The sequence below is a fragment of the Lytechinus pictus genome, unplaced genomic scaffold (genome assembly GCF_037042905.1).
Source record: "Lytechinus pictus isolate F3 Inbred unplaced genomic scaffold, Lp3.0 scaffold_182, whole genome shotgun sequence".
Taxonomy (NCBI): domain Eukaryota; kingdom Metazoa; phylum Echinodermata; class Echinoidea; order Temnopleuroida; family Toxopneustidae; genus Lytechinus; species Lytechinus pictus.
The window spans coordinates 7,918-35,345 of record NW_026974302.1 but is presented as its reverse complement, the minus strand read 5'-3'; the positions used below and the strand labels follow the sequence as shown (position 1 = coordinate 35,345).

At 36.0% G+C, this 27,428-nt stretch overlaps 3 protein-coding genes across 3 annotated transcripts; 1 reads left to right on the top strand and 2 right to left on the bottom strand.

Moving 5' to 3' along the window:
• Nucleotides 1-186: 186 nt before the first annotated feature.
• Nucleotides 187-8,386, bottom strand: LOC135159222 (aminoacyl tRNA synthase complex-interacting multifunctional protein 2-like). Its single transcript, XM_064115532.1, has 3 exons — nucleotides 8,226-8,386; nucleotides 3,690-3,924; nucleotides 187-2,483 (listed from the first exon to the last, which is right to left on the bottom strand). Exons 1-3 carry the CDS (start codon nucleotides 8,325-8,327, stop codon nucleotides 2,083-2,085), a joined length of 738 nt encoding a protein of 245 aa, XP_063971602.1. The 5' UTR covers nucleotides 8,328-8,386; the 3' UTR covers nucleotides 187-2,082.
• Nucleotides 8,387-13,573: 5,187 nt separating this feature from the next.
• Nucleotides 13,574-16,195, top strand: LOC135159224 (uncharacterized). Its single transcript, XM_064115534.1, has 2 exons — nucleotides 13,574-13,816; nucleotides 14,563-16,195. The coding sequence occupies exons 1-2, from the start codon at nucleotides 13,600-13,602 to the stop codon at nucleotides 15,405-15,407; spliced, it is 1,062 nt and encodes a 353-aa protein (XP_063971604.1). The 5' UTR covers nucleotides 13,574-13,599; the 3' UTR covers nucleotides 15,408-16,195.
• A 491-nt stretch (nucleotides 16,196-16,686) lies between these two features.
• LOC135159223 (V(D)J recombination-activating protein 1-like) lies at nucleotides 16,687-24,571 on the bottom strand. The gene is made up of 4 exons (XM_064115533.1): nucleotides 24,414-24,571; nucleotides 21,095-21,288; nucleotides 19,260-19,776; nucleotides 16,687-18,893 (listed from the first exon to the last, which is right to left on the bottom strand). The coding sequence occupies exons 2-4, from the start codon at nucleotides 21,280-21,282 to the stop codon at nucleotides 17,112-17,114; spliced, it is 2,487 nt and encodes an 828-aa protein (XP_063971603.1). The 5' UTR covers nucleotides 21,283-21,288; nucleotides 24,414-24,571; the 3' UTR covers nucleotides 16,687-17,111.
• Nucleotides 24,572-27,428: the final 2,857 nt, after the last annotated feature.

Below are 27,428 nucleotides of genomic sequence, written 5' to 3'. Positions count from 1 at the left end.
AATCTACTTTATTTGAAGAATCTGTCATCCACTCACTGTGCACAAGGGTGCACAACCTTCAAACTGTATTTGGAAACAAAGTAACAAACCCCTTTGTTCATTCATTCACTTATTCTAGTGGTGGAGTTAGGTTTTCTTCTTGAAATGGTTTGACTGACAACAATATAATTCAAACTGAACTCGTAGTTGGAAAGGACACTTCTGCAATGTTTATTAAATGAAAATACTTGGCTTACTCTGATTATTCAGATTCAGATAAACCCTAAATAAACCTTGAATACAACGTATTATATCAACTCAAAATAATATAAGTCAAATAGCAAGATTTTGTGACAAAGCCAAAATACAGATAAGGACTACTGCCACCAGTATTATAATGGCTTGCATAATATTGTTAACAGCATTTATAGAGAAGCACGAGGTTGTCTATCCTGATGTAAGTGTGGATTGTTGATTGAGGTTTAACGACACTACCAACACAATGTGTTAAACATATGCCTGAATATTGATTTAAATTTGGAAGAAGAGGAACAATGTGATGAGACCATATTACAGGGTTCCCACAGAAATTTGAAAACAGAATTCCATGACTTTTCCATGACTAAATTGCTGCTTTCAATGACTTCCCGTGACATCCCGGGAGTTATGTAGAATTTGGGATGCCACAAAACTAGGAAATATGGAAATCATGAACACCAATTATGATAGCAGAGTATGAGAGTTGCGAGACACAACAAACTGGAAAGCTGCCATAGCTAAGAGGTAAATGCAATTCCATGACTTTTCACAAATTTTCCAAATTCCCTGACTTTCCATGACCACAAATTTTTCCAGGGTTTTCCATGACTGTGGGTGGTTAAGGCTTCATGTGACAATCAAAATAACACCCCCCCCCCCCCAGATAAATTGCCATGTCACAATATCAAAATATAACTTGCACATCTTCACTCCAAGACCAAATTATACTAACACTCATGAGCATTGGGTTAAAATTGAGGAAGTAGTTGGCTCCAAATTTCAGATTTATTGCCATTTTGTTACCATGAATATCCTCGCACTTTCAAAAAATGTGTCCTGCATTTTTCCTGAAAAATGGACTTGTCCAGGGCCCTGTTGCATAAAAGTTACTATTATGTTAACTTTGCCATCCAATGGTAACTACCATGGTAACGATGATCAACAGCCAATCAGAATCAAGGATTTCATGCAAGTTACCATTGGATGGCAAAGTTACCATAATGGAAACTTTTATGCTATGGGACCAGGGCTATTGTATCAATTCCATTGTTGTGCAAGTGTGAACAAAACAGTCTTAACAAAAATTTATCAGCAAATGATGACAAATGGCAAAGGAACGACCACATTATGTGCCATGTGCTTTAACCATATTTTAACTGGGCTATTTCAGACCAGATCCCCCCCTTCAGATCTCCGCCGCTGATTGCGAGATCGCCGCAAAAATCTGCACGTGTGAAGCCGGATGTAAACTGCAAGACTGTATAGTAAAATTTTCAAAAATGTAATTGTTTATATTTTTAATGATTTATGCAAATAAGCATATGAAATTTACCCTAAGTTTGTTTTTTGTGTATGTTTTTGCCTTTAACTCACTTTATATAACTAGTAGAATGCTAATTTTTGGTGAGAGTATCAATTTTTAGATTTTTAACAAATATTGACCAAAAAATTGCCAAAACGAAATTAATCTATTATGTATTTCATTGTTTTTTTTTTTAATTCTGATGCATTTCTCTGTTTTTTCAAAACTCTTTTTTTCAATGAACTTTGTTGGGACCCTTTTGTGATCATAAATAGCATAAAATAAATCCATTTAAACCAACTTTAACCAACAAAAGTAAAGATAATCAGACATTTATGATTTTTTGTTGAAAAACACAATTCGCATAAGATTAATAGTGCAAAAAAAGATAAAAAGGTTCTTAGTAGAGATTTGCATTGACACAAACATTCTCAAAATAAATCTTTGTTTTCTACAGTTAGTATAATCTTTCTACCTAACCTACAATAGCAAGCAACCAAGTACAGGTGTGACTCATTCTCTCAATTTGAAATCATCAAGATTCAAGCTACAGCACTAAGAGCAGTCCTGAAATCACTTTGAGCAGCACAAGACTTCAGCCACTTCTGAACATTAGATGGCGCTCCTTTGGCCAAGTTAGTCTGGTGAAGAGCGCTCCAAACTGCAATGTCGGCCACCGTAGGGCTGTTCCCGGCAAGCCACATCCCCCTCCCCAAGGCAGAGTTGAGACTTCTAACTCCCGCAGCCTTTTCCTTGGAGCTCCCTTTGAGCAATGTAGAGCTGGCCAGGTCCAGGAAGTTGTCGATGTTTGCTACGGTGATGATATCGTCAGAGGCATCATAGGCAGGGGTCAGGAGACGGCTCAGGTAGCGCAGGATGTTCACCTCCCCTTGGATGGGGGTCTGGCAGTTGGCCAGGATCTTCATCTCTGGACCTTGTGATACTTGAAAAAGAAAAATTGGAGGAGAATGTAATGCAACATACATGTAGGTATAACACTACAAAATGGTGACATGCTGATCACAACTTGACCTACTGTACATGTATGGTAGGGGGTCCTAAAGCTGCGCGGGTCCTAAAGCTACGCACCACTCATCGTGCATGCAGTTTTTATGGCAAATGCGCACTCTGTGTGTGGAACTGTGACTGCAGAGTGACGAACGATTCCTATTCAATTTTTTCAACAGAGGCTGCAGTAAATCTCTAAATGCAGAGAAAACCAACAACTGTTTGGAATTTTGGAGTTATATTCGCTTTAATTTCATTTTATCCTATAATAATTTGAATATATTTTAGAAATTGAGGCACAGGAAATACTATTTTTTTGCATGATAAATCGAGTGCGTAGCTTAAGGACCCCTTCTACATCGGGCGGCGAAATCAAGAGGTGTTCGGAAAACACGGCGGGATTTTCGTATTAGTGAGTTTTGCGATATTTTCTTCTTGGTTAACGATCTTTAGAATGTTTGCCACAAATTAGTGAAAGATAATTTGTTGAAATATCAAAATTGGGATAGTTTTTATTGTTTGAAAACAAAGTGCGTAGCTTTAGGTCCCCCCATCATACTGCCCAAGATCCCAACGGAAGGGCATACATGTATTATATAACCTCACAAATACAATTGAACTGCATGATGAAAACAGGAAAAAAAAACCTATCAAGTTTTATCACCATGTTTTACAACTGGTCTTCAAGCGTATTAAAGGGAGATAATTGACTGCATTCATCAACATCATTCAAATATAAATCATTCAGAGTAGAACAAGATATATATATGACGAGCAGACATTTTCACCACACTGGAAAATGGCTTATATGAAAGCCATGGCCTACAAACTACATGAGGCAAAGTAGGCTGGCCAAAGACTTTCTTGCTGGTACACTGAGTTTGCTTTTCCCTCGAATGCTTTTCGAAAAAGTCTGGAATCGTCAAATGATAATCCATATTGCATTCACCATGAAAGCTGATCTGATGCCCATCAGACTTTGAAGTTTGAACGTTAACATACAAGTCAGTTTAATATCAGTACACATTTTCATAATTGTCAAAAAACTGGAAAATGAACATTATCTTTTATTCATGAAGAACTACAGAAGAAATAATTCTTAGATGGATTTTGTTTTCACAAGAAAAAAAAATCAATTTACCATTCTTCCAGATGAGGGTGATTGAGAGTTGAGCTTCCATCCTCTGCAATGGCTGGCTGCCATTTTGGTTGAAATAACCGAGTAGTTTATCAGGGACCGAGGATATGGAGGAGTGCATGTGAACCTTTGTGATGCATCTGAACTGCTGCTTCAGCTGCTCATACAGGACCAGCAGTGAGTATGGAGGGTTGTTGGGGTTTGCATAGATTACAACATCATGGAGACATCCGGACACCTAGGCAATATAAGTAGAATAAAGTAACATTTAAAAGGGCATACATACCTGCAGCCTAAATAGCCCCACCATAAGTCCTCAATAACTCATATCTGGCCCGGTTAATTACCCATAATGCAACATTCAATGAATGATAACACACAATTCACTTCTCAATATATTCATGTTGCAATAATGACATTACCAAGTGCCAAAACAGGTAACTCTTTTTTCAAACACACTTTTGTCTTTCATTATACACAAATATTGTCTATTTTATTTTCTATATTAAGTATTATTATTTAGATGAGGGTTTTAGAGGCGCAGATATTTTTTGACGTCTTGCGAGCTTGTTTCAAAGAGACAAAATATTAAAACTGATTTTTAATGTGTGCCTATGAAAACCATCCAATATGCAGGGTGCTACATAACTTTTTTGAAGCACTTGCCCAGTCGGGCAAGTAAATTTTCAAAGAGTTGGAAAATACTTGCCCGAATATAGATTTCACTTGCCCGAAAAAATCCTTCAAAACAAAGTTTTATTGCTTCAAAACAAGTTATAGCCTTATAGTTTTACATACCATACCATTGACGGCTTTAAAAATACATTTTTCAACATGACTACCGATGTACCCTGTAGTTGTATTTCTTTTTTTTAATGATTTTTATCTTGAACATCATGACAAAATATATATGGTAAATATGCTCTTCAATTAATTTCCTAATCTCATATATTTTCCATATATTTTGGAGGGGACTAGGACACACAATAAAAAAGGGGAAATCACTGAAAATAACCAGAGAAAAAAAATAAGAGAGGGGGAGAGAATGAAAGAAAAAAAAGTAAGAAGAAAGACAGAAAGGACGAAGAAATAAAGGAAGGAAGAAAGAATAGTAAGAAATAAAGAAAGAAAGAGAGAATGGTTGCGGGGAAGAGAAAGATGAAAAGAAAGAAAGGAAGAAAGAAGGGAAAGGAGGATGGAAAGAAAAAAGAAAGAAAAAAATAGGGGAAAAAATTAGAGGAAGAGAAAGGAAGGAAAGAAAGGAATGAATAAAAGGAAAAAAAGAAAGAAAAAAGGTCAACAGAAAGGAAGGAAACGAGAGAAAGTAAAGAAGGAAAACAGGAAGAAAGAAAAGGTATAAGGATAGATGGAAGGAAGGAAAAAAGAAAAAAAGAAAAGATAGATACAACGAAAGACAGAAAGAAATGAAGGAAAGAGATGAAGGAAGGCAGAAAGAAAAAATAAGGAAGAAAAGAAAGGATGGATGGAAAAAAAAGAAAGATCAAAAGAACAAAAGACCAAAAAAAAAGAAAATCAGAAAGAAAGAAGGAAAGAAAGAAAGAAGGAAAGAAAAAAAATAGAAAAAAAACTGAGGGGAAGAGAAAGGAAAGAAAGAAACGAATAAAAAAAGAAAAAGAAAGAAAAAAGGTAAAAAGGAAGAAAGAGAAAAAGAAAAGGTAAAGGATTGATGGAAGGAAGGAAAAGAGAAAGAAAGAAAACGAGAGAAAGGAAAGAAGGAAGATAAGAAAAAAGGAGAGGTATAAGGATAGATGGAAGGAAGAAAAAAAAGATAGAACAAAAGACAGAAAGAAGTGAAGGAAGGAATGAAGGAAAGAAAGAGATCAAAGGAAGAAAGAAAAAATAAGGAAGAAAAGAAAGGATGGATGGAAAAAAAGAAAGATCAAAAGAACGAAAGACAGAAATAAAGAAAAACAGAAAGAAAGAAAGGAGAAAGAAAGAATGAAAGACAAAAAGAAAGGAAGGAATGAAGGAAAGAAATAAAGAAAGAAAAGAAAGAATGAAAGGGATGAAGAAAGTAAGGAAGGAGAAAAGACAGGAAGAAAAGGTAAAGAATTGATGGACGGAAGGAAGACAGTAAGCAAGAAGGAAAGGAAGGGGAAAAAGAAGGAAGGATTAAAAAAATAGGTAAACAAAGGTTGGATGGGAGGAAGAAAGAAAAAAAAGAAAGAAAGAAATGAATGACAAAAAGAAAGACAGATATAGTAACAGAAAAAATGAACAAAAGGAAGGAAATTTAAAGAAATATATATAAAGAGAGATTCAAAAAAAGGAAAGATAGGCAGAAAGAAAGAAAATAGAGAGGAAGAAAGCTCAAACTATCCAGTCATAAATAAAGAAGAAAATTTATCAATTTCTTTGGCTAAAAAAAATAGTTACGAAAGAAACCACGTTTATCAACATACACACAAATGCATATGTGGGACTGTCAAACAATGTATTTCAGTGTGTGCGATACAGACGATCATTCGAAACCCGATCTTTTTGAAGCATAACAGAAGTGAAAATTTCTCCTTTTACTGCTTACAAATGACAGAGCTACCCCCAATTTTTAGGAAATATGGACACTACAAGAATTTTCATTGGTAAGAAATGTGAATTTTGACAGTTCTGTGGGAGATTTCTTCCAGAGCAAACTTCGGTTCGTGCAGCACCGTACTCAGTAGAAATTTAACTACATACATCGGCTGCGTGGACTAGGCGCTAGCTAGCTAGCTAGGTATGCTACACTGCCATTGATTCTGTGTGTGTGTGTACGTCTCTGAGCTGTGTGTTTATTGCAGAAAATGGCGCAAATTTTGCAATTCGAAAGAAGAAATTAATGACATTGCTTTTTTTTGTCTCTTATTCTTTTCTATATTTTGATGGTGAAATATGGGGAATCTTTCTAAAATATAATTTCCATAGGAGAATTTTGCTTGCCCGATTCGGGCAAGCAGTTTTTGTCTTTGCTTCAAAACACTTGCCCCAGGCAATCGGGCAAGCGCTTATGTCGCACCCTGCAATATGACATGAATATTTTGCCCCACCTACAAGATTATCTTTAGTTAATAAATGATTGTGCGCATGAAGCTATTGTTACGTCACAATAAAATTGCATTGCGTATCAGTTGCCAGGTGTGGCAAAGGAGTGAGATTGTGGCAATTTATTGAATTGAAATGCGCTTGCACTATACGCTAGCGCATCTTTACACAGATCTCTTTTTTTTTTAATTACAATACTCAGTTGCCATGCTCATGATTTACAGGATTGACATAAAATGGTGAGTAAAAACTTTTTTTTTGCTTTATTAATTTAGCTTTGTGGGGGTATCTAAATGATAATATTGGATGACCAATTTTCGTGGGATGCGTAGAAGTATTGTTTCTTGCTGAAGAACAATATTTCTACAAATCCCACTCAAGGCCATCAAATTTTCCCTAATTATTTATCTCAAAAGGTATATTTAAATTTCAAAGACTAGCTGTTTATTATAGCACAAAGTCAAATGGAGACAGTTTGCCCCCCCCCCCTATATTTCTTTTCAAGGGAAGGGGGTTCACTAAAATTACAGGTCCATTGTGGGAAGTAGTTTTGTAGCTGACAATGCTACCCAGTATAAAAAAAAAGACAGGGCAAAAAATATCAATATTACATCAAAAATTGGCATAAAAGTGCATAACAAATCTCCAAGGCCTGCATAAAAATACATCATATCTAGAATATACTTTGAACAAACATGTCTTTTAAATGTTGATGTGGCTGGCCGTCTATAGTTGTGGTTGATCAGATCAATGTAAGACGTTGCCCAGTTTCATTATGTTATTCAAATAGCCCCCCCCCCCCCAAGAAAAAAAAAAAACTGTATGGAAACAAGACATCTCAAGTCCGTAGAGATCTGATGAAATCAATGGAGAGTTTTAGGAGCAGTGAACGTGAACGACGTAGCAGTCCTCTGATCCTTCGAGTCAACGTCGTCGTCTGCCCTTGTTCACTACAGATGCGAATACTTTAGATTTCACTCGACTTGTACGTGTACGTACGTCCACATGAAACAGCGCGATAACCAGCGGGTCATGACATGCTGCCCGACCCGGAAGATCTGGCGCACCATCGCCTGGCGACCTGGTCGGGTGATGCGAAGGTGCAACTTGTGCACATGTGCCCTTTCACTTGCTTTGATTCCTTTTTACGCGAGTTAGGATATATTTCGATGTATATTTTGGAGATCAGAAAGCAATTTCAAATATGATAAACATAATGCATCGTACAACTTACATTAATTTTGTGAAAAGTCGCTGAAAACTGTGTTTTAAAAGGGAAAGGTTGATCTTCATGCTGGGCTTGAACGGTTAAAATGACGTCACTCACGTGCACGTCGTCTATGATTTAGGAGAACCGCAAAATGGATGTGGCGAGGTTCTCGATTTTGAGAGTGGACGTGTGTGAGGACGTGAGGCATATGGCAGGCCAAAAAATGACGTCATTTCGTACCAGTTCACTATGTGGACGTACATTTCTAAAAGTGCTCAATGTCTCACCAAGTTTGAGGATGACTGTGAAGCAGAAGTTGAGGGAGCCGGAGTCTTGACCTGTGCAGTGGGCTGAATCTTGCTAGTTAATGAGGCTACATCTGTTTCCATTGAGCTAAGGTCTGCCAAAATGGCTTCCTGTCGACGTTCTAGCGCTGCTACAGCTGGGTCAACCTACAATATTTACAGAATTCAAGACAATAAAAACAAGAAACTTGACTAAACTATGGTCTGGTTTGGAGCTGGTCATTTAACAAATTTGACCCTTCGATCTGCTTACTGGCACTGCTGTAGTGAAAATTTGATTAATCATACTAAAAAAAAAAGAACAAAATTCACACAGAAATACAGTCTACAGATGTCCATTTTAAAAATCTGAGTTTACTTTAGGCATTATAGTGGCAAGTGAGACTGCCTAGTCTGGAGAAGTTATACATTTTTAAACTTTTGAATTGACATAGCACTCCCAGACAAGCATTTCCCCATAAATCGGGTGACATAAAAAAAAGAAATTTTTCTCAAAATAATGAAAGTGAATTTGTTTGAGTGAGGGATAGACCCCAGGTTCTATATCATCAGAAACATCATTTCGAATCACCTTTTCTATTTATAAACAAGTGGAATGCCTCTGGCCGTCTCACCTGCATCACGCGATTCAATATAGCAGCAGTGCTGATTTTGAAAACTACTATAACTCGCACAAGATGTTCAGTGATACTTGGTTACTCTTATTTCCACGTTTTATGAACTAGACCAATACACTTATAGAGATATGATGGCAATTCAACAAATACCCCCAACGTGACCAAAGTTCTTTGACCTTACATGACCTTTGACCTTGATCATGTGACCTGAAACTCGCACAGGATGTTCAGTGATACTTGATTACTATTATGTCCAAGTTTTATGAACTAGACCAACACACTTTCAAATTTATGGCTGTAATTCAACAAATACCCCAATTTGGCCAAAGTTCATTGACCCTAAATGACCTTTGACCTTGATCATGTGACCTGAAACTTGCACAGGATGTTCAGTAATACTTGATTACTATTATGTCCAAGTTTCATGAATCAGATCCATAAACTTTCAAAGTTATGATGGTAATTCAACAGATACCCCCAATTCGGCCAAAGTTCATTGACCCTAAATGACCTTTGACCTTGGTCATGTGACGTGAAACTCATGCAGGATGTTCAGTGATACTTGATTAACCTTATGTATAAGTTTCATGAACTAGGTCCATATATTTTCTAAGTTATGATGACATTTCAAAAACTTAACCTTAGGTTAAGATTTTGATGTTGATTCCCCCAACATGGTCTAAGTTCATTGACCCTAAATGACCTTTGACCTTGGTCATGTGACATGAAACTCAGGCAGGATGTTCAGTAATACTTGATTAACCTTATGGCCAAGTTTCATGAACTAGGTCCATATACTTTCTAAGTTATGCTGTCATTTCAAAAACTTAACCTCAGGTTAAGATTTGGTGTTGACGCCGCCGCCGCCGTCGGAAAAGCGGCGCCTATAGTCTCACTCTGCTATGCAGGTGAGACAAAAATTGGAATTTAGGGGGAAGGGGGCTGTTCATCTCTGACATCGCAATAATCAAAGCTTTAACTAAAGACATGTATAACTTTCTTATTCTTTATTGGATTTTCATGAATCTTTAAGATTCATATTTATCGGCCATGGTGCAAGTATTTTTAATCTAAGTTAGCACTGCTCATGATATTGACGCTCTCTACATGTATACGCGTCTTGCAGCTAGGCTACAATAACAAAGATGGCGACAATAACACACTGTGAGTAAATTCTCCTCTAGATACTTTAAATATTTTCATGTATTTAAACGTAATTGTACTAAAAAAAAACGATGATTTTTGGCCCAAAGTAGCAAACCAATATTGTAGCCCATTTACGTAAGTTTAGGCTCACCCTAGAGAAAACGAGTATTTTTGAGTAATATTATTGTTGCCCAATTCCTCGGAGCGTGCAGAGCAATGGCATCCATCCCTGGCTCCGTGAAGATTAACTTAGCACGTCAGTGATATGACATTAATCTCCGAAAAGGCAAAATACAACTCATACGAGTACAAATAAAAAAAACGTACATGTATGATGGGGTGTCCAATATTAGTGGACTTTTCAAAAATATATTTCTGGCTTAAATTTGTTCCCAAAATATTCATAATTTATACGAAACCAATTCAAGAAATAGTTACATTGACGGCGAGATCATAAACTGTAAAATCATCTCAAAATTCTATTCCGATCGACGAATGCGCGCTGTGCTGAAAAACCGTTCTGAAAAAGTGTGACCTAACTTTGCGGACCAAAGTTTTTGTGGAGATTTAAATAAAAACTCAAGCTCAAAAGGTGAGATATTTGTATCCGATTGACGACAAAATGCTATAAAATCAGCCAGTACCACATTGAACTCACATTTTTTTATGAATGATAATGATATCTGCTATTCTGCTTGCAAACTGATGATATCGTGAGACTTGTTGACGATTTCTGATTTCTTCGGAACGGGCGCTAACGATGACAAATTTGCCGATCATATTTTCATGCATGAACTATACTGAACTCATTCTAAAGACACTTAAATCAAAGGGTAATTTTAGGTCGCTTTTCCATTGATGTAAGATTTTAAGGATATTGGTTAGTTTTGAGTCTAATTCATTGAGAATGACCATCCGCGAACTGCAAAGTATGGACACACGCGAAGTTTGGACTCACAAAACATCACCCTCTAAGTACTTACTAGGCTTTAATATAAGCAGATCTATTCTAAATTCAAACTTTAAAAGTAAGCAAACAAGTGGTCTAGTTATTTCAAATATAAAAAAAGCTTCAAAATCCATTTTCCCCCAAGTCATTTCTGAATACCTGAACATGCTGAAATACCAGACCGCGCTCCGCACAGTGGCAAATGCCCCATTGACTGTGTACAACAGATAGGTGGGGAGTAGGGAGCCAGCTGACTGGCTGCTGATTGGCTACTCAGAAATCCCCTTCCTGCTTCACTGCATTTGACCGTTACTCACTGGGTGCGATCAGGTGACTTTTCTGCTGAGGAAAAAGTCACATGATCTGTTAGCCAAACCAAAAGGATGGGGAGCTTAACCTTTGATCCCTACAGCAGCTGCATGCTGGCGAGAGACATTAGTGCAGTGAGCCATAAACACAGGCATAGCGATATAACACACAGTGCAAAACCCAGACATGCGCTGCAATACACACACACTCCACATGCACTGTGCACACATTCATACTGTGTGGTATGCCATGTACAGTGCTTTTGCATACTGCATATATAAAGCTATAGATACCTGGGTTTCAGTATTGGATGAATGCATGCTCCATGTATGCCTATAATATGTATGCATGATGACTTGTAGTCATAGGTACTAAGCAGGCACAGGCAAGGGAAAATTGTATATTGAAAACATATGTCAAAACAATTAATGACTACCCTAATTAAAGATTGTCAAACCCCTGTCTTAAAAAAAACAATTTGATATACACTGTTTATGTTACACTTTAAAAATATAGGGCCTAGATCTATAATATATATATCTACTGCATTAAAGAAATGATCTTGAGAATCTTTGAAGTTATTTACTACTAAATACTACATCCGTACATATAATGTATTGTATGTATTTTATTAAATCCCATGTTCTTAATTTGGGTGCATACATGCATATTCCTTGAAAATATCAGGGCAATAATGATAACTACTAGATGATAGATCTATATTTAACTTTATCGATTATCATTTCTCCAATCATCCAATGCAATACAAATACAATGTTCTTCTTGTATTGTCTGACTTTTGCATTGGTAACATGCATTTTCCACCTATCATGATAAACTGTTTGGAGGATATTGTAAGGCTGAATAAAATATTTTGAATATAGAAACCAATTTTTCGTTAAATATTTTGAAATGACTTTTTCAAATACAGTTCAACTTTCCCCTTAATTCCTTCATATTTTCACTTTATTTTGGTTTTAGTTCTGTGTTTTCTGTCTCTCTCTCAAATCTAATTCCTCTAGTTATATGTTGACAATGCTCATGTGTCTAATTAAATTTCGACTATTACAAGTTTTGTTTCTGAAACTTGCTTTCTTTCTGGTACCCACTCTTTTTTTTTGCAGTATTGTAGGCCAAACTCTGTTAATATTCCCTTTTCATAACTTCCGAATGTTCAAACATCTTATTTGTCATTTGTCTTGCTATTTTACTAGAGCAATAATATCTGCTCAGGCTCATCTGTTAACTTTCCATTATCTAAATTTCATCATTCACATTGCATGTACTGTTTGTTAACACAAGAATGGAGTCTGAACATCACAGACTACTCTGAGGATTACCATGCATGGCTGTAGATAACAGTTAACCACCTCTCAATCCATCCCATAATTTTATGCAATCTGATAAAACAAATAAACCATGATGTGGTGAAAGTTCCAAACAGGTCAGAACACAAAATTTTTTGCACATTAGTGTTCTGGACTGGTCAGTGCAGGTTCGACAGAGTGTTAATGAGTACCGGTATATATCGTATCATGGCAATGGCTAATGTCAATTATTTGGAATTTGATTACATTCCCTTAAAGGCATCAGTAGATAATAAGAGAAAGGTAACTAGAAAGAGAAATAATCTTCAAGTAAAAATGGGAGAGAAATATCCTCCAGAAGGTCATTGCTCGGTTTTAAGATGCAGTGCAGCATCAGCTGAAGGTCACAATGAATACAGGATTCTTGAACTTGGGGGGGCAAGAAGAAAAGAAGAAGCAACATGGACGGAGGGATCCACTCTAACTGAAATTCTAATATCATCTGACGAAGAGGACATTTCTATATCATCAGTGACATCCTGCAAAACAAGTGGTAATATATTTTCTTTCTTTTTTGGAATTTGTGTCATCATATTGTACTACAGTAAGTGGCTGCAAAATTTGACAAGCTAGCTTACTACTTTGTCTTTGAAATCAATAAATGAAACAGGGCCTACATACAAATTTATGCACAAATTACCTGATATGTTCTTCATGAATCATGGCAAATTGGCAATCAGTAATCATTTATTTCTAGTTGCTTGCTGACAAGTTTAATAGCATACTGTTGTTTTTTAAATAATTTAATGAAATACTTAATGTACAACTTAATTTGTGTACCAAAATTACGTACAGTACAGATGGAAATCAATGCTTATTTGTTTTGATTGCTTGCTGATTACAAAACTTCATTTTACAAAACATGTGCGACCTGTTGGGCAGTTTCTTGTTTTGTGTATGAATCATGCATACATATATATGAATCTTTAATTACAGGGGGAACAATTCGTCCACTTCATGGAGCAACTATGGTAGATCTAGACTCTAAACTACTGGTATGGGGTGGTTTGGATCTTAAATGCTATGAGTGCAGAGATGATATGCTTGTCATCGAAGAATTGCCTCGACAGAGAAGAAGTGGTGCTCTGCCTCACTTCGATGTGACTTGGGTTCAGACTGCAGATGCACAAACAACATCTCGGATGGGTTTAGAGTGTAAAAATCAGACGGGAGCTATACCATCTGGTAAGTGTTATATTTTAATGAGATTGAATTTTAGTTGATATGTCTCTCTTATTAAGTTGAATATCTTTTACCGACAAAAACATTTAAAAAAAGTTACACTAGGTAAATAATATCCCGAGTAAAAAGTGTAACTAGTATGAAATTTGATTTTACTTGTGTAATTATAGAGACTGATTTTCCGTTTAAAAAAATGGTCTTTTCCATTTCTGAAAATCTGTAATTCCATTTCAACTTGATCTGAAAATAGAAATTCTGTTTTGTCACTGAAAACGTACATAATAAATACTTGAATTCCATTTTGCAAATGTGAATTCTTACATGAAAAGTGAAAGAACCAAATGGAATTTCCGGGGGGGGGGGGCTGGTAAAACAGAAAATCACTGTCCCTACAATTATATAATTTGTGCAACTTCTGCTGGTTAGAGAGCATACATATAATAAATGTCTATTCAAATTTATTTTACTGTTCTGTTGTCTCTCCCCCTCTCTCTCTGCTCATATCACTGAACTTTTTCTCTGTACTACTCCATTTATAAGATATGACAATTTTTGTTATTAGAAGCTGGAATAGAATTCCTGTAACTAATTGTACTAGAAGATTTTTATTCACTATTTATTATTTACAACAAACACCACTGTTACCTGATATAAAGCATTCTTATAACCAAGACGTTGAATATTACATAAAACACAAAATATATAGGTTTTAAAGTAAATGTATCTTTATTTGTATTTCCTCTTTCCAGGCAGAGGTGGACATTCCATGACTAAAATACCAGGATCAAACAAAGTGTTTCTTTTTGGTGGCTACTCAATCAACAGAAACAATAGTATTGCCCGATGGCAAAAATCTTGCAATGATGGCAGACTGTACATTCTAGATACAGACTCATATGAATGGAAAAATGTGAAAGTACCCTTGATCCAGGCCCGTGCATTCCACAGTACAAACATATTGGAAATAGATGACAAATTTGTGATGCCAATAATTGGCGGAGTAATATTCATTGAAGGAGCACCTACATATCGAGAATCACTCAATGAAATAACAATTGTGAGCATGAACAAACAACTTAAACAATTCTCCTTGTCAGAGATCTCTCTTTTGCCTGGGTCACCTGAAACATCTAGTACATACCTATCCTCCCATGCATCTGTGGTACATAATGGAAGTGTAATAGTAGTTGGCGGGGTTCAAGATTTGGAGAGAGAAATCAAGAAGGGCATAGCACCCAAGGCTAGTGCTAGGGCATTCTTTTTTAACTTCAAATTGAACACCTACCAACTTCTTCCCAAAACTTTTCATGCTGAATCTATATTTTCTACGTATGGACTAACAGTTCATAATTTGGTTGGCGATGACACCATACTTGTCTTAGGTGGGTCATCTCGACAAATCTCACTGCTTTCTGACCGTAGCTATGAACCTCAAGAGTGTGACTATGTACCATGCACAATTGCAGATTCACCACATTCAGGTGACCCAACATGGATTCAATGTGACAGATGTCATAAGTGGTTGCACACAACTTGCATTAAGCTGAAACAAATTCCAGAAGGGAAGTACTTTTGTACCAACTGTAAGCGATAAAGCTTTGGAGTTGATGTGTTCCCTTTATGTACATGTTCCAATTGTACACTTACAATAAGAATGAATATTGATGATTAAGAGGATCTAAATGATTGCAAACCTAAATAATCATGAACATGTAATCATGAAGTAAACATTCTTTGTACATTGCCATTTATCTGAAAGGCACTTTGAAATAAAATGTTTGAGACGTATAAATAAATAACATTTGCTCATTATAAGCTGCATCAACTGAGTTAAACAATATTGAGACAGGAGAAATTTATTCATATTTGTTGTATGGAAAAATAAACACATGGTCCACCTTGGTGTAGGTAATCAATTTTACAGTGGATTTTTATATACAAAGCTATGTACATGCAGTGGGTAGTTGCATACGGTAAGTAATACTACATATAATACGTATATAAATCCAATCTCAATGGATCAAAAAATCATGACTTTTCCTGTTCAAAATGGCATATATTGTTACAACAGTAGAATATAATGATTATCCAGAGCTAATTGCCTTAATGTTCCTGCTCTTTGATCCAATATCGGCCTCCTAACATGTATGTCTAAGTTAAAAATGAAATTTTGAATACCAGGGTAGTTTCACAAAGATCTGCTGGCACCGATAATTTATGCTGAATCAATTATCCGACTAAAAGTAAAAAAAACAAATGCTTCTGAGTACTGTGGCCCGTTGCAAAAAGACTTGCACTTTTATCTTGTAGTGGACAGTTAACGACTTAAATCCCAAAATTTACAAAATTTCTTCTCGGGGGGGGGGGGGGGGGGGGGGGCTATTCAATCAATGGCCAAGGGAGTCAAATATGAGGTGTAAAACTTGCACAGCCTACAATGTACACATAAATTGCACAGGCAATGATGGACTACCTTTTATTCAGTGTTTGAAATGTTGTGAGTTGTAGTATTAATCAGTACCAAAGCAGATAAGCCACTGAAATAGTATTCATATATTTTAATCGTGTGAATCTCACATCAAACACATGCACAACTTCAAACCTGTAAGCACTTTTTGAATATTCATATTATTAACATAAATGAAGTAAATTCTGACATAGTATCAAGTTAATCATTGTCGAATGTTAAAAAATGACATAAAATTAGTAAATGTAAGCTGATAAGTATCCACATGGATAGGTTTGACTGGTCAAACATAAACATTAACTTTGACATGTTCACACATCCAAACTCATTTTGAAATTGTTATAATGGACATTTACTATTTAAATATGAGTTTGTATAGAATCCAATAAAATAACCACCCAAGTGTCTCTCTTTATGTACATGTATTGAAAAAAATGTTCCAAAATATTCTGAAAGAGGTGTAATTGCTGAGAATTGAGAAAAATGAGTAAAGCGTCATTACCAATAATAATAATAATAATACACTGTGATCATTCTTCAGCTTGCAGTAGATTTCATGATTTGACAAAGTTCAGTTTAGATCTTCAATGAAAGTGATCTTGGTGGTGAAAATTTGATACAACTTTTCAATCAGATTCATTACCCTCTTTTTGTATTGACTACATTGTACATAACCTCTCAAACAGATAAAAATTACATGTTTACTTCATGTATTTAAGAAAGCATCATATGAAAATTGGGTACCGGGTACTCAAAATTTCAATTCTGAATTGTTTTTTTTTTTTATTTATCAAAACCAAGCATGCATCTTCTTCCTAATTGTTTTTCTTCTCATGCATTTGAACAATGGATTGCACTATGCCCCAATTTCTGACATTTTGAACATGAATAGTCTCTTGATGTGACTTGAGCTATCCTACGAAGCTTAGGACTTGTGTACAGCCAATGAAACCAGATGACATCTCGAAGTGAAAGCATGGCACTTGATTTCCGTGAAAAATGGCGGCGCAAATCTCTAAATACCTTATTTGCACCTTCATTCCCCTCCCCACTTAGCCCGCCAATAGTTCCGGGTCCCTCCTCGTCTTCAAGTACCTCCTGGACATGCTCGATGAGCTTGTGAAGGTAGTTGGGCCAGCTGGCGTAAGTGAAGTGCTCATCTAATAGCCTCCCCATTCTGATGGCTTTCTCTTTGTAGGATGCGATGTCTTCCTTGCCAGGATGATGAGCCCTATAGACTTGGCGTACCTGTCGGAACAAGTGGAATATTTCTCCCATCTTTTCTCTCCTGTCACTGTCTGGAATGAGAGCTAGGACATGGCGCTGATTAGCTTCTTTGAAAAGCTGTCTAGCATAATTTCCTGGCATCATTAGCTTGGGTACTATGCCAAGTGTTTCATGTGCATGATCATCAAATGCCTTCTCAGCATGCTCGTATCCAGGCTTCAATGTCTCGGATATGGCCCAGCTTTGGATCCTTGCTACCTCACATATGATCAGTTTTTTGAAGAACGAACCCATATTGATATCTGCGTGGGTTGCATCAATCAGTTTTTGCTTCGGGCTGCTCTTGAGGACTGGGTAATCCTTGACTCCTTCAGCGATTTCGTTCAGTTCTGCTGCCGATTTCTTGTCAGGGTTGACTTGAACATAATTTGCCATATCCTTCATGTCCTCAAGAGTACGACAAATCTCGAAGCTTCCAACATTTTCTCTTGCGGTTTGCCTTGAGGCTGTGCACAATGTGCACAAGAATTTTGAACCACTTGCCTGCAGCCCACTCTCGGCACGGTCTAGCTTCTCGTCTATCATAGAATTGTAGAAAGACAGTTTGTGCCTCCTCCACCAATTTCCTACATTAACTGACATAACTTTATCCTTCATTACTTCCCTCTCATGCTCCATTAGGTCCAACATAAGAATGGAGGAAGCATGATTATTCTCGTCCCCTATAGCTTCTACAAGAGGTCTTGTTATCAGGACAGAGTTCGGGTCCTTTGGCTCGTAAACAGTACATCTTTTCCCTTGCAAAACTACTTCGCATTTAATGACGGCGAATGCAGCCCTAAATGCCTTGTCTGGCAGAATCCTGTCTCCCTTCTCCTTGATGATGGAGACATCACCCATGCCATCTGCTCCATCTTTCACCATCGTCAGTATCAGCGGATCATCACCCTTTTCCAGTCCACATGATGCTAATCCGAGGGCAATATCTTCATCCAATTCTTCAAGGGTCTTTGCCAAGGCATGAGAATAAGGCCATTGTACCCCCTTGAAGTTCGGAACAGGAACTTCGAGCTCATTGTGCAGCTCCCCTCCTATCGGCAATGGTTCGAAGTTAATGTTCCCGTACTCGTTGGAGTCGGACCACCTGCCTCCTTTGACAGGTGTATGCTGTATTAGCTCAGCTCCCCCTTCAAGTCTAAAACGCACACTCCCTGGCATGTATGTTTTTTCTGCCTCGTCAAGAACATGAGGTGGCTTCAATACATCCTTCATCTGAGCATACTGCTCCTTGTATCGATTTTTAGATGTCATGGTGGTGACCCGCATAGCAAGGCATTGCTCGACAGTCATTTCCATTGAAAGTTCATCATTCCATGATGCCATAACCTGCAAGGAATATAAAAATAAAATACATATAATTAGAATAGCAAATATATATAAAGATCAATTCATAGCTTTTATCCTACTTCTTTAATACAGGTTTTTTATATATATTTTTTTACAGAATGACAGGGCATTGTTCTCAAATTTTTTCACACTCCAAATTTCTTCCAAAACATTGAGCTTTACATAAGAATTTGAATTAATGAATAATTTGTAATATAGAATAAAAATGAATCTTAACATTGTGCCATACTATAATATAGGGACACTGATGCATTCTTTAATCCGGTCCCATCAACTGCTGTACTTGTATACATACTGCATTATTGAAATTATTTCAAAAAGGAGATAATTAGATGACAAACTCACTTCTTTAAGGCGCTGATCTCCTGACTCTCTTAGACTGTCAGAGAGAAGAAAGTACAAGACGTCTGTCTTATCTTCTTTTCGTTTAAGGCAGAAGTCGGCCACTGAGTCAGCGATGTCACTTGTCCTCTTTCTGGCATACTCCCTCCCAACATTTCTTAGGCTGGTTTTAGCGCTCCAAACTCGTTTAGCTCCATCGATTTTTGATCCTGGGTCTGGAACACTTTGAGTGAACGGCTGATAGGATGTTGAGGGGCCTTGGTCATCAACAGGTGTATCCGAAGAAAATAGAGTCCTTGTCACAGATACAATGCTTGGTTCCAATTCTGAAGGTGCTGATGTGGACGTTGGCTGCACTGCAGGCATTGGTACCTCTGGCTGAATGGACTGAAGGTACTTTGAATATGTGTCGCAAACATGGCACTGGCGCTGATGATGACTGAAGTAGCATAGTGCAGGCAATACTCCAGTAAATACCTTGCCACTCTGCAAGCTTTTGAATGCTCTTGTCACAGTCATCCTGGAATGTAAAATGAAACAAAATTCATAACCACTTTGCAGAATTATGAAACTGATTATAACAAACCAATTTGTTAAAATATCTTTTTTTTCCAAATTTTTTTAAAGTATTTTTTCAATGAAATTTTTTAAAAAAAAAAAGCTTCTAAATTGTCTAAAACATGTAAAAAAACACTTTTGGGAATTTTTTTTCCCCAATTGTTTTGTACACAATTCTTTTTTTTTTCCAAAAATTTTCAAAGTATTTTTCCCCATATGTTTTGTACACAATTTTTTTCCCAAATTTTTTTGAAGTATTTTTTCAATGAAACTTTTTTTTTTAAAAAAGCTTCTAAATTGTCTAAAACATGTAAAAAAAAACTTTTGGGAATTTTTTTTCCCCATATGTTTTGTACACAATTTTTTTCCCAAATTTTTTTGAAGTATTTTTTCAATGAAACTTTTTTTTTAAAAAAAGCTTCCAAATTGTCTAAAACATGTAAAAAAACACTTTTGGGAATTTTTTTTTCCCCAATTGTTTTGTACACAATTCTTTTTTTTTCCAAAATTTTTCAAAGTATTTTTCCCCATATGTTTTGTACACAATTTTTTTCCCAAATTTTTTTAGTAATAATAATTCATATTTGCACAATAGTATACATGTAGGTACCAGGGTGTTTCATACATGTAAAGCCGTTCTTAAAGTTATGCACGACTTTACGAACGACTGGAACATGTTCTACTACATAGGGATTTATCATATACATGTAACACAAGAAATGGTCACCAGTCGTGCGTAAAGTCATTCGTAACTTACGAAAAGCTTTATGAAACGGGCCCAGGTAAAGAAATAACAAAGGATTTAATGTCTGTGTCAGTTAAATACAGAATGCTAATGAGAAAAAAGCAAACCAATGTAGTTTACATATAGATTATAAATGGTTTCAGCACTTTACCCGCATACGTGTGTATCAGCAGGGGGGGGGGGTGGGCAGTGAAATTTATTGCTGTACACACGCATGACCAAATCATTTCCAAACACCCCCTATAAAACAAGTTTTTCTCTGTGTGCAAACTAACCCCCTAAACAAGTTTTTAGTGGGCTTTATTAACACATTTTGGCCCCTAAATAAGCTGTTGCCAGAATATGATCCCAGGAAAAAGCTTGGGGAGAAAACATACCGGTACCCTAAACATGTTTGGCTAGTCTTAAAAAAACAGCATAGGCCCACCCTAAATACGTTTGACCCAAACATGAGCAATTTTCAAAAATCAGAAGAGTGAATTTGGGACTTCAGTTTTTCAGTTTATATATGAAAGAAACTCAATGATGTACTGACCTGCACTTGTTACATATGGATTGTGGGTGAGTGCCTTTTTGATCTCCGTGAATGTCCAACTTGTAGAGAGCCAAGAGAGCTTCTGCATACTTCTTCACACTTGACATATTCTTGGGTGAAGAAATCACTTGGGCACATACTCTGCACAGCTTGGACAGAGCACTTGCATGCTGTGTAGATTCCTCCATGTCAAACTAAAGAAAAGAAAATGAAATAACATGTAAATACAATAAGTCATTAACTTTCATCTGGTACAGAGAGCAATGAAATTATTTTGCCAAATGAAAGGGAACAATTTTGTCTAATAAATTTGATAAGCATTTTAAGGTAATAAGAGAATAGCTATCAACTACGTTCTACAGTTCTATTACAAAAAATCTGCATTGCGAAAAGACTTTCTTCTTCGAAAAAAAGGGTGCAAATTTTGATGCGATATGAGGAAAATTATTCCCTGAAAAATGTTATTCCCTACTTTTAGTCAAAGGACAAGGTTCCAGGCTTCTGAATATGGGAAAGGTACCCCATCCCTAAGTTCTTTTTATATAAGAGCTCTTGGAAAAATTACTTACGAATGCAACTTCATCCCCCCCCCAAAAAAAAAATAAATAAATTGTTCCACAAACAACAACTCTGTATAAATATTGATGAAGTGGAAATTGAAATTTATGTAAAAATATATGTAATTATATATTCTTAACTTCAAAATGATGCAAATCTACATAAAATACAAAACAAAATTTCATCGAATCCGGATTACATTGTTCTGCAAAATACTATTTTCTTATGAATTGTTGTTGTTTTAGCTCATATGGCAGCTATCATTCAGCAGTGAATATTTGCGCCTTGATGTTGTCAAGTTAAGTCTTCTTTAGTCAACTTCAGTCTTCACAAAGGTGGCGAGGATAGAGAGCATACAAAACAAACAATACAATGACTTGTGTATGAATTTGATGTCCCACTTGTTGATCAAAGTATCAGTTTCATAGTATATCCCTGCAGACTAGGTAAACTTTACATTAAAAAAATCAATTTCTTGGGGGGCACTAAGCATCGTAATGTAGTTCTCACAATTGATCAGTTAGAATGGTTCTGTAATATTGGTGTATATGCAAAGCTGACAGTGTGGGGGCAATATCACAATTACAAAGCCCACTGGGAGATTGAAAAGACTAAGAGCTACATGTAGTATGGAAAATGACAAGGAAAGTAACCCCCCCCCCTAAATACTGTACACTGTATGTAGATCTAGTTAGAAAGATGGATTGAAATGTAAAGGCCACCCCAGAAAAAAAATGAAAGAACATACAGGAGAAAATGGAGAATAGATATAGGTGAGGAAACGGCACATACACAAAAATTAAAGGAAAGAAAAAATGGTGGGGGGGGGGGGGTCTTCAATTTCAAGGAAGACTTTGAAAGAAATGCCTAAAAAGAAATAATGAGGTACAGAGTATAAAAAAGATACTTATATGAATCATCACTTGTTGAATATAGCATGAAGAAAGTGGAAAGTAAAGATGCAGACATGTATGAAAAGAAAGAGAAATTAAAAATGAATGGGTAGATTTAAAGAAACAATCAGAAAGATGTGAACTTCTTTGTGGAGAGCTGTAAATGAATACATGACATGCATGTAATACAGAGCTGGAGCTCTTGGATGGAGGGAAAAGAAAGGAGAAAATAAAATTTGTAAGATACCAGGTATTTAATCGTGAAAAAAAAAAAATGCTGGAACAAAGTGACAGAATATAAAGTCAAACTCAATGCAAAATAAAATTGGAGAGGCATAATTGAGAAACAAAAACATTAATGACAATTAATATGAATAAGAAAACAGAAATTGCAAAAAAAAAAATGGAAAGAACAAAATGGTAAATAGAAAAAAAAGATAGAAGAATCCAAGTAAGATAATTGCAAATAATAAAACCTAACAAATATAAAATTAAACCAAAAGCAAAGATGATTTAAAAATAGGAAAAGGCTAATGACAGAATAACTGAGAAGTTCTTACAGAAAACTTAACCCCCTCGAAATCGTAAATAAGAAAATGACCCGAAGACAGGATGAAAATTAGAAATGAACAAAATCAAAAATATGAAACCGAAGACAAAAACTATGAAAAATAAGAAAACTAATGATAGTATTGAAAAATAAAACAAAATAATGAATATTGAATTATCCCTGCAGGTGAGAAAAAAGAATTCAGAATTTCCTGTTCAGAAGTTCCAGGAAACTAAAGATTGAAAATTTGAAACTATGATTTATGAAATGAAAGCAGAAAAGTTACCAACTTTTTGGAATATGATGAGAATAGTATACCCTATACAAATAAATCAATAATTTATAAGTTTAAAATGAGGTTATAAACTTTAATCCATTAAGTCCCAGAGTCTACGTAACTTTCAATAGATCTACATTTACTCCATTTATCTTAAAAGCCAAATTCTTACCAACTTAATCCATAAGGCTTAATTGAGAGGCATAAAAAAACAACTACCGCGGTAGTTGTTTTTTTATACCGGTAGACCTAGCAAAAATAAAGAGAAAATGAGATAATAAAGTCTAACTTGACCCTACATGTAGATAATTTTAGAGTCTACTCCAATTATAATTAAAGACCTCAAGTGCATTTGTTTATAGTCATGATAGTTACCACTACACTAACACTATTTTTTTCTTTTGTTCATCTAACCAACTTGCAACTTTAACATGCATACAATTTAAACTAAAGTCCCAGTCCCCTGGCCCTGTATTATTTGAGTAAAAAATTCAAAAGTGAGACTGGGAAGAGGTAACAAAAAAGAAAAATATCTAGCCAAAAATAAAGAGAAAGTAAAAATGAAACTTGTTTCATAAAGATAATGATGTGAGCCAAGTAAAAAAAACTAAGAGTAAAAAAAAATCTGCCACTGCATGTGACTGCAGTATGCATAATATGCTGCACATTACACCAATCCATATACCGTAGTATACTATAAATAGCTCACTCAGCTCACATCACAGGACGAAACGAAAAGCCATTGGAATTTTTCTTTGTTTATGACTTATGTATCAAGGTCGCCCAGTTCAGCGAACTTTCAGCATGGCCGGTTCGTGTTGCGTCATCACGATCACGTGACTAATGCCCCCAGTCCGATCGCACAAATGACAAGGTTCGATCATCAAAATTTCCATATAGTTCATGCATATTCATGCGACGATAATTTATAGTACAACTACACTGCTTTGTTTGTACACACACGCTCTCGCAGGATTCTACAGATTACGATGGTATACCGACGCAGTTTCCTACTCAAAACACATTTAAATGACAACTTACCAAACTTCAACTTTCGTCAAGATATCGGCTCCTTATTTGCTGATTCTGTCGATGCTTCAAAAATACTGGAAAAATCCAAAAAAGAGCAATTCTCAGGTGAGTTTGGTAGCAGATGAAAGCGTGTCGCGAGATCTTCCAAGATGGCGAATCGTGATTCTGATCACTTGAATCACATGCGCATGCGCTCCAATTTCATTCATAAAAATCGGCAAGCTATCGTAAACGAACTCCGTCATTTTAATGAGATGGCTGCTCCGCCCTCTACGGTGAAAGGCGCTCTATACGTTCTACGTGATTTGCCATTGTGCTCCGCTTACGTGCGTTAGACGGTCCACATTTTTAGTTAACTCATAACTGCTTACGACATTAATATTCACCTCTTCGTTGTTCGTTTGCGATGAATTCCCTTGAATATTAGACATCTTGAACATGCAGCCTGGGAGTTCAATCTGTGTGCTGTCAAAATCGTAGAATGGTTTGAGTTTAAACATTCCAGAAGTGCCACTCATGGTTGTGGAATTTCCCCCTACACAAAATTAACAAATACCACGTCCACGTCGCACATGCAGTACTCAGTACACGCACGCGTGCCACGTCGTCGCGCCCGTAGCCTAGCCCTGCACTCTGGGCGCAGTGCCTGGATGATTTTCGCTAAAAGCGCTCGCGCTGCTAGTTAATCGCGTTGACGATGCGTGAAAGAAAATGAACAATTTTTCACTTAGTTAGAGGAACGCAACTATCCGACCAAAAGAAAGCACTGTTGTCAATTTAACGTCATGCGGATTGAATTTTATTTTCAATTTTTCATTGTTTAATTGATTTTTTCCCCAATTTCTTACTCTTTTCATAGGGGGGGGGGAAATTCTCTCATTTCCTTATATTTACCTTCTATTTTTTTCCTCTATTCGTTTTTATTATTACCGTTTTTATCTAGATCTATTTACATGTATTCATTTTTTTGAATGATTTTTGTTAATGTTATTTTTTTCATTGTATTTTATTTATTTATTTTTTTTATTATTATTTTTTTTTTTTTGGGGGGTGGGGTAGTGTAACGCCCTGTCAAAACGCCATACCTGAGCACCTCCACACCCCTACTTTTAATAGGCCTATTATATACCACTGTTCAGTAGGCCTATATTGTATCGACCAAGATTTTTTCCCAAATATATGTAGGCCAAAATTTGTTACTACGTGGTTCACTATTTCAATACAAGTATATCGAATTTCATTATGAATGAATTCTATTTAGATGAATGATGTCACATGTCTGATTTATATATCATGTTAATGCATTTTCTGATGTTATATTGTTTTTGTAGTATGTTTGCGTTTGAAATATATTATTATATAAACAAATTCAGATTAAAACGATTTCATCAATTCAAAATCACCCAACACACTTGGACTTCCTGGCATACAGATGAATGGGGCTATGAAAGAAAGGGAAAGGAATAGGGTGAGATACCTCGATAGTACAACATGCCAAAATATATTTTAATTTAAAGAAGTTTAATCTTTCGGCTCGCTCACTTTGCCTTAGGAAATTTGGCATGCGGTACGCCTTTGATGATTGATCTCCCTCTATCACAAAGTTATACAACTTGCTAGAAACATGGCCGTGGAACTTGGAGCGGGACTCCAACCCGCCTCCCCACTTTTTTTAAATAAACGTTTCAACAAACGCAGGCCAACATGATATATATTTAGTTAGCAGTTTACAATACTTGTGAAGAATTGTATCATAAATTATTTAATTCTCTAATAAAACATCAAAAACACATTTAAAAATTACCATCGATCTGATGACTTTTTTGCATGCATGACAGCCAAATTCCAACAATATTGTATTCTTGTTTTCAATTAATACTTTTTAAAGTTAATTTACTGTACCTTTTTTAATGAAAAAAATAAATTTCCAAGGTAACATTCGCTTTTGCAAAGTGTGATACACTTGTCGTTTGTTCTTCATTGTTCAGTTTATTGTACTCATCCATCGTTTATATTTTCTGATGCACTGATTCCCCTATTAATCATACAAAAACTGCATTCTCAGTTTATGCTTCTTACCCTTCTGTATGGTTGTTAGGCGAAAAGTTAAGTTCATTGACCCTAAATGACCTTTGACCTTAGTCATGTGACATGAAACTCATGCAGGATGTTTAGTAATACTTGATTAACCTTATGTCCAAGTTTCATGAACTAGGTCCTTATATTTTCTAAGTTATGATGACATTTCAAAAACTTAACCTTAGGTTAAGATTTTGATGTTGATTCCCCCAACATGGTCTAAGTTCATTGACCCTAAATGACCTTTGACCTTACTCATGTGACATGAAACTCATGCAGGATGTTCAGTAATACTTGATTAACCGTATGGCCAAGTTTCAGGAACTAGGTCTATATACTCTCTAAGTTATGCTGTCATTTCAAAAACTTAACCTTCGGTTAAGATTTGGTGTTGACGACGCCGCCGTCGGAAAAGCGGCGCCTATATAGTCTCACTCTGCTATGCAGGTGAGACAAAAATGTTCTGCTCGCGTTTTACGCTCTCATTATTAATGTAGGAAGATCCCCAATTACTCATCGATCTTCATGATTTACAAAACATGTCCCGTTTTTAGGTCTAAATTTCGATATTTTTTCCGCTCGCCCTTCGCGCTCGAATCAAGTGTTTACTTGATACCTATCCTGTTCACGATTACAAAAAGTGTTTAGAATTTCCATTCTTTGGCATTATTTGATTTGTTAAATGTGTAGGCCTAACGTCTTAATGCCTAACTGCAAGCAGTCCTTAACAGGGCTCTTTTTAATCACTTCAAAACGTACGCTCGCAGTTATTATTTAGTTGCATACACATCTTGTTCACGATCACAAACATTACCCGGAATATTCAATTTTTAGGACAAAATACATAAATCTAAAACAAAAAACCAAATTAGCTCACGCTTCGCGCTCGCATTTAAACAAGGCTTATGAGATTATTAAATATTTATGTTGATTTATAAGAATAAA

What these genes read in the sequence shown, in the direction of transcription:
- LOC135159223 (XM_064115533.1), bottom strand. Translation starts at nt 21,282, where the DNA reads ATGGAGGAATCTACACAGCATGCAAGTGCTCTGTCCAAGCTGTGCAGA. An exon ending in TCCATATGTAACAAGTGCAG is followed by an intron (nt 19,777 to 21,094) that starts GTCAGTACATCA and finishes TTTACATTCCAG; the next exon opens with GATGACTGTGACAAGAGCAT. An exon ending in GAGATCAGCGCCTTAAAGAA is followed by an intron (nt 18,894 to 19,259) that starts GTGAGTTTGTCA and finishes TATTCCTTGCAG; the next exon opens with GTTATGGCATCATGGAATGA.
- LOC135159224 (XM_064115534.1), top strand. Translation starts at nt 13,600, where the DNA reads ATGGTAGATCTAGACTCTAAACTACTGGTATGGGGTGGTTTGGATCTT. An exon ending in GACGGGAGCTATACCATCTG is followed by an intron (nt 13,817 to 14,562) that starts GTAAGTGTTATA and finishes TCCTCTTTCCAG; the next exon opens with GCAGAGGTGGACATTCCATG.
- LOC135159222 (XM_064115532.1), bottom strand. Translation starts at nt 8,327, where the DNA reads ATGGAAACAGATGTAGCCTCATTAACTAGCAAGATTCAGCCCACTGCA. An exon ending in CACAGTCATCCTCAAACTTG is followed by an intron (nt 3,925 to 8,225) that starts GTGAGACATTGA and finishes TATATTGCCTAG; the next exon opens with GTGTCCGGATGTCTCCATGA. An exon ending in CACCCTCATCTGGAAGAATG is followed by an intron (nt 2,484 to 3,689) that starts GTAAATTGATTT and finishes TTCTTTTTCAAG; the next exon opens with TATCACAAGGTCCAGAGATG.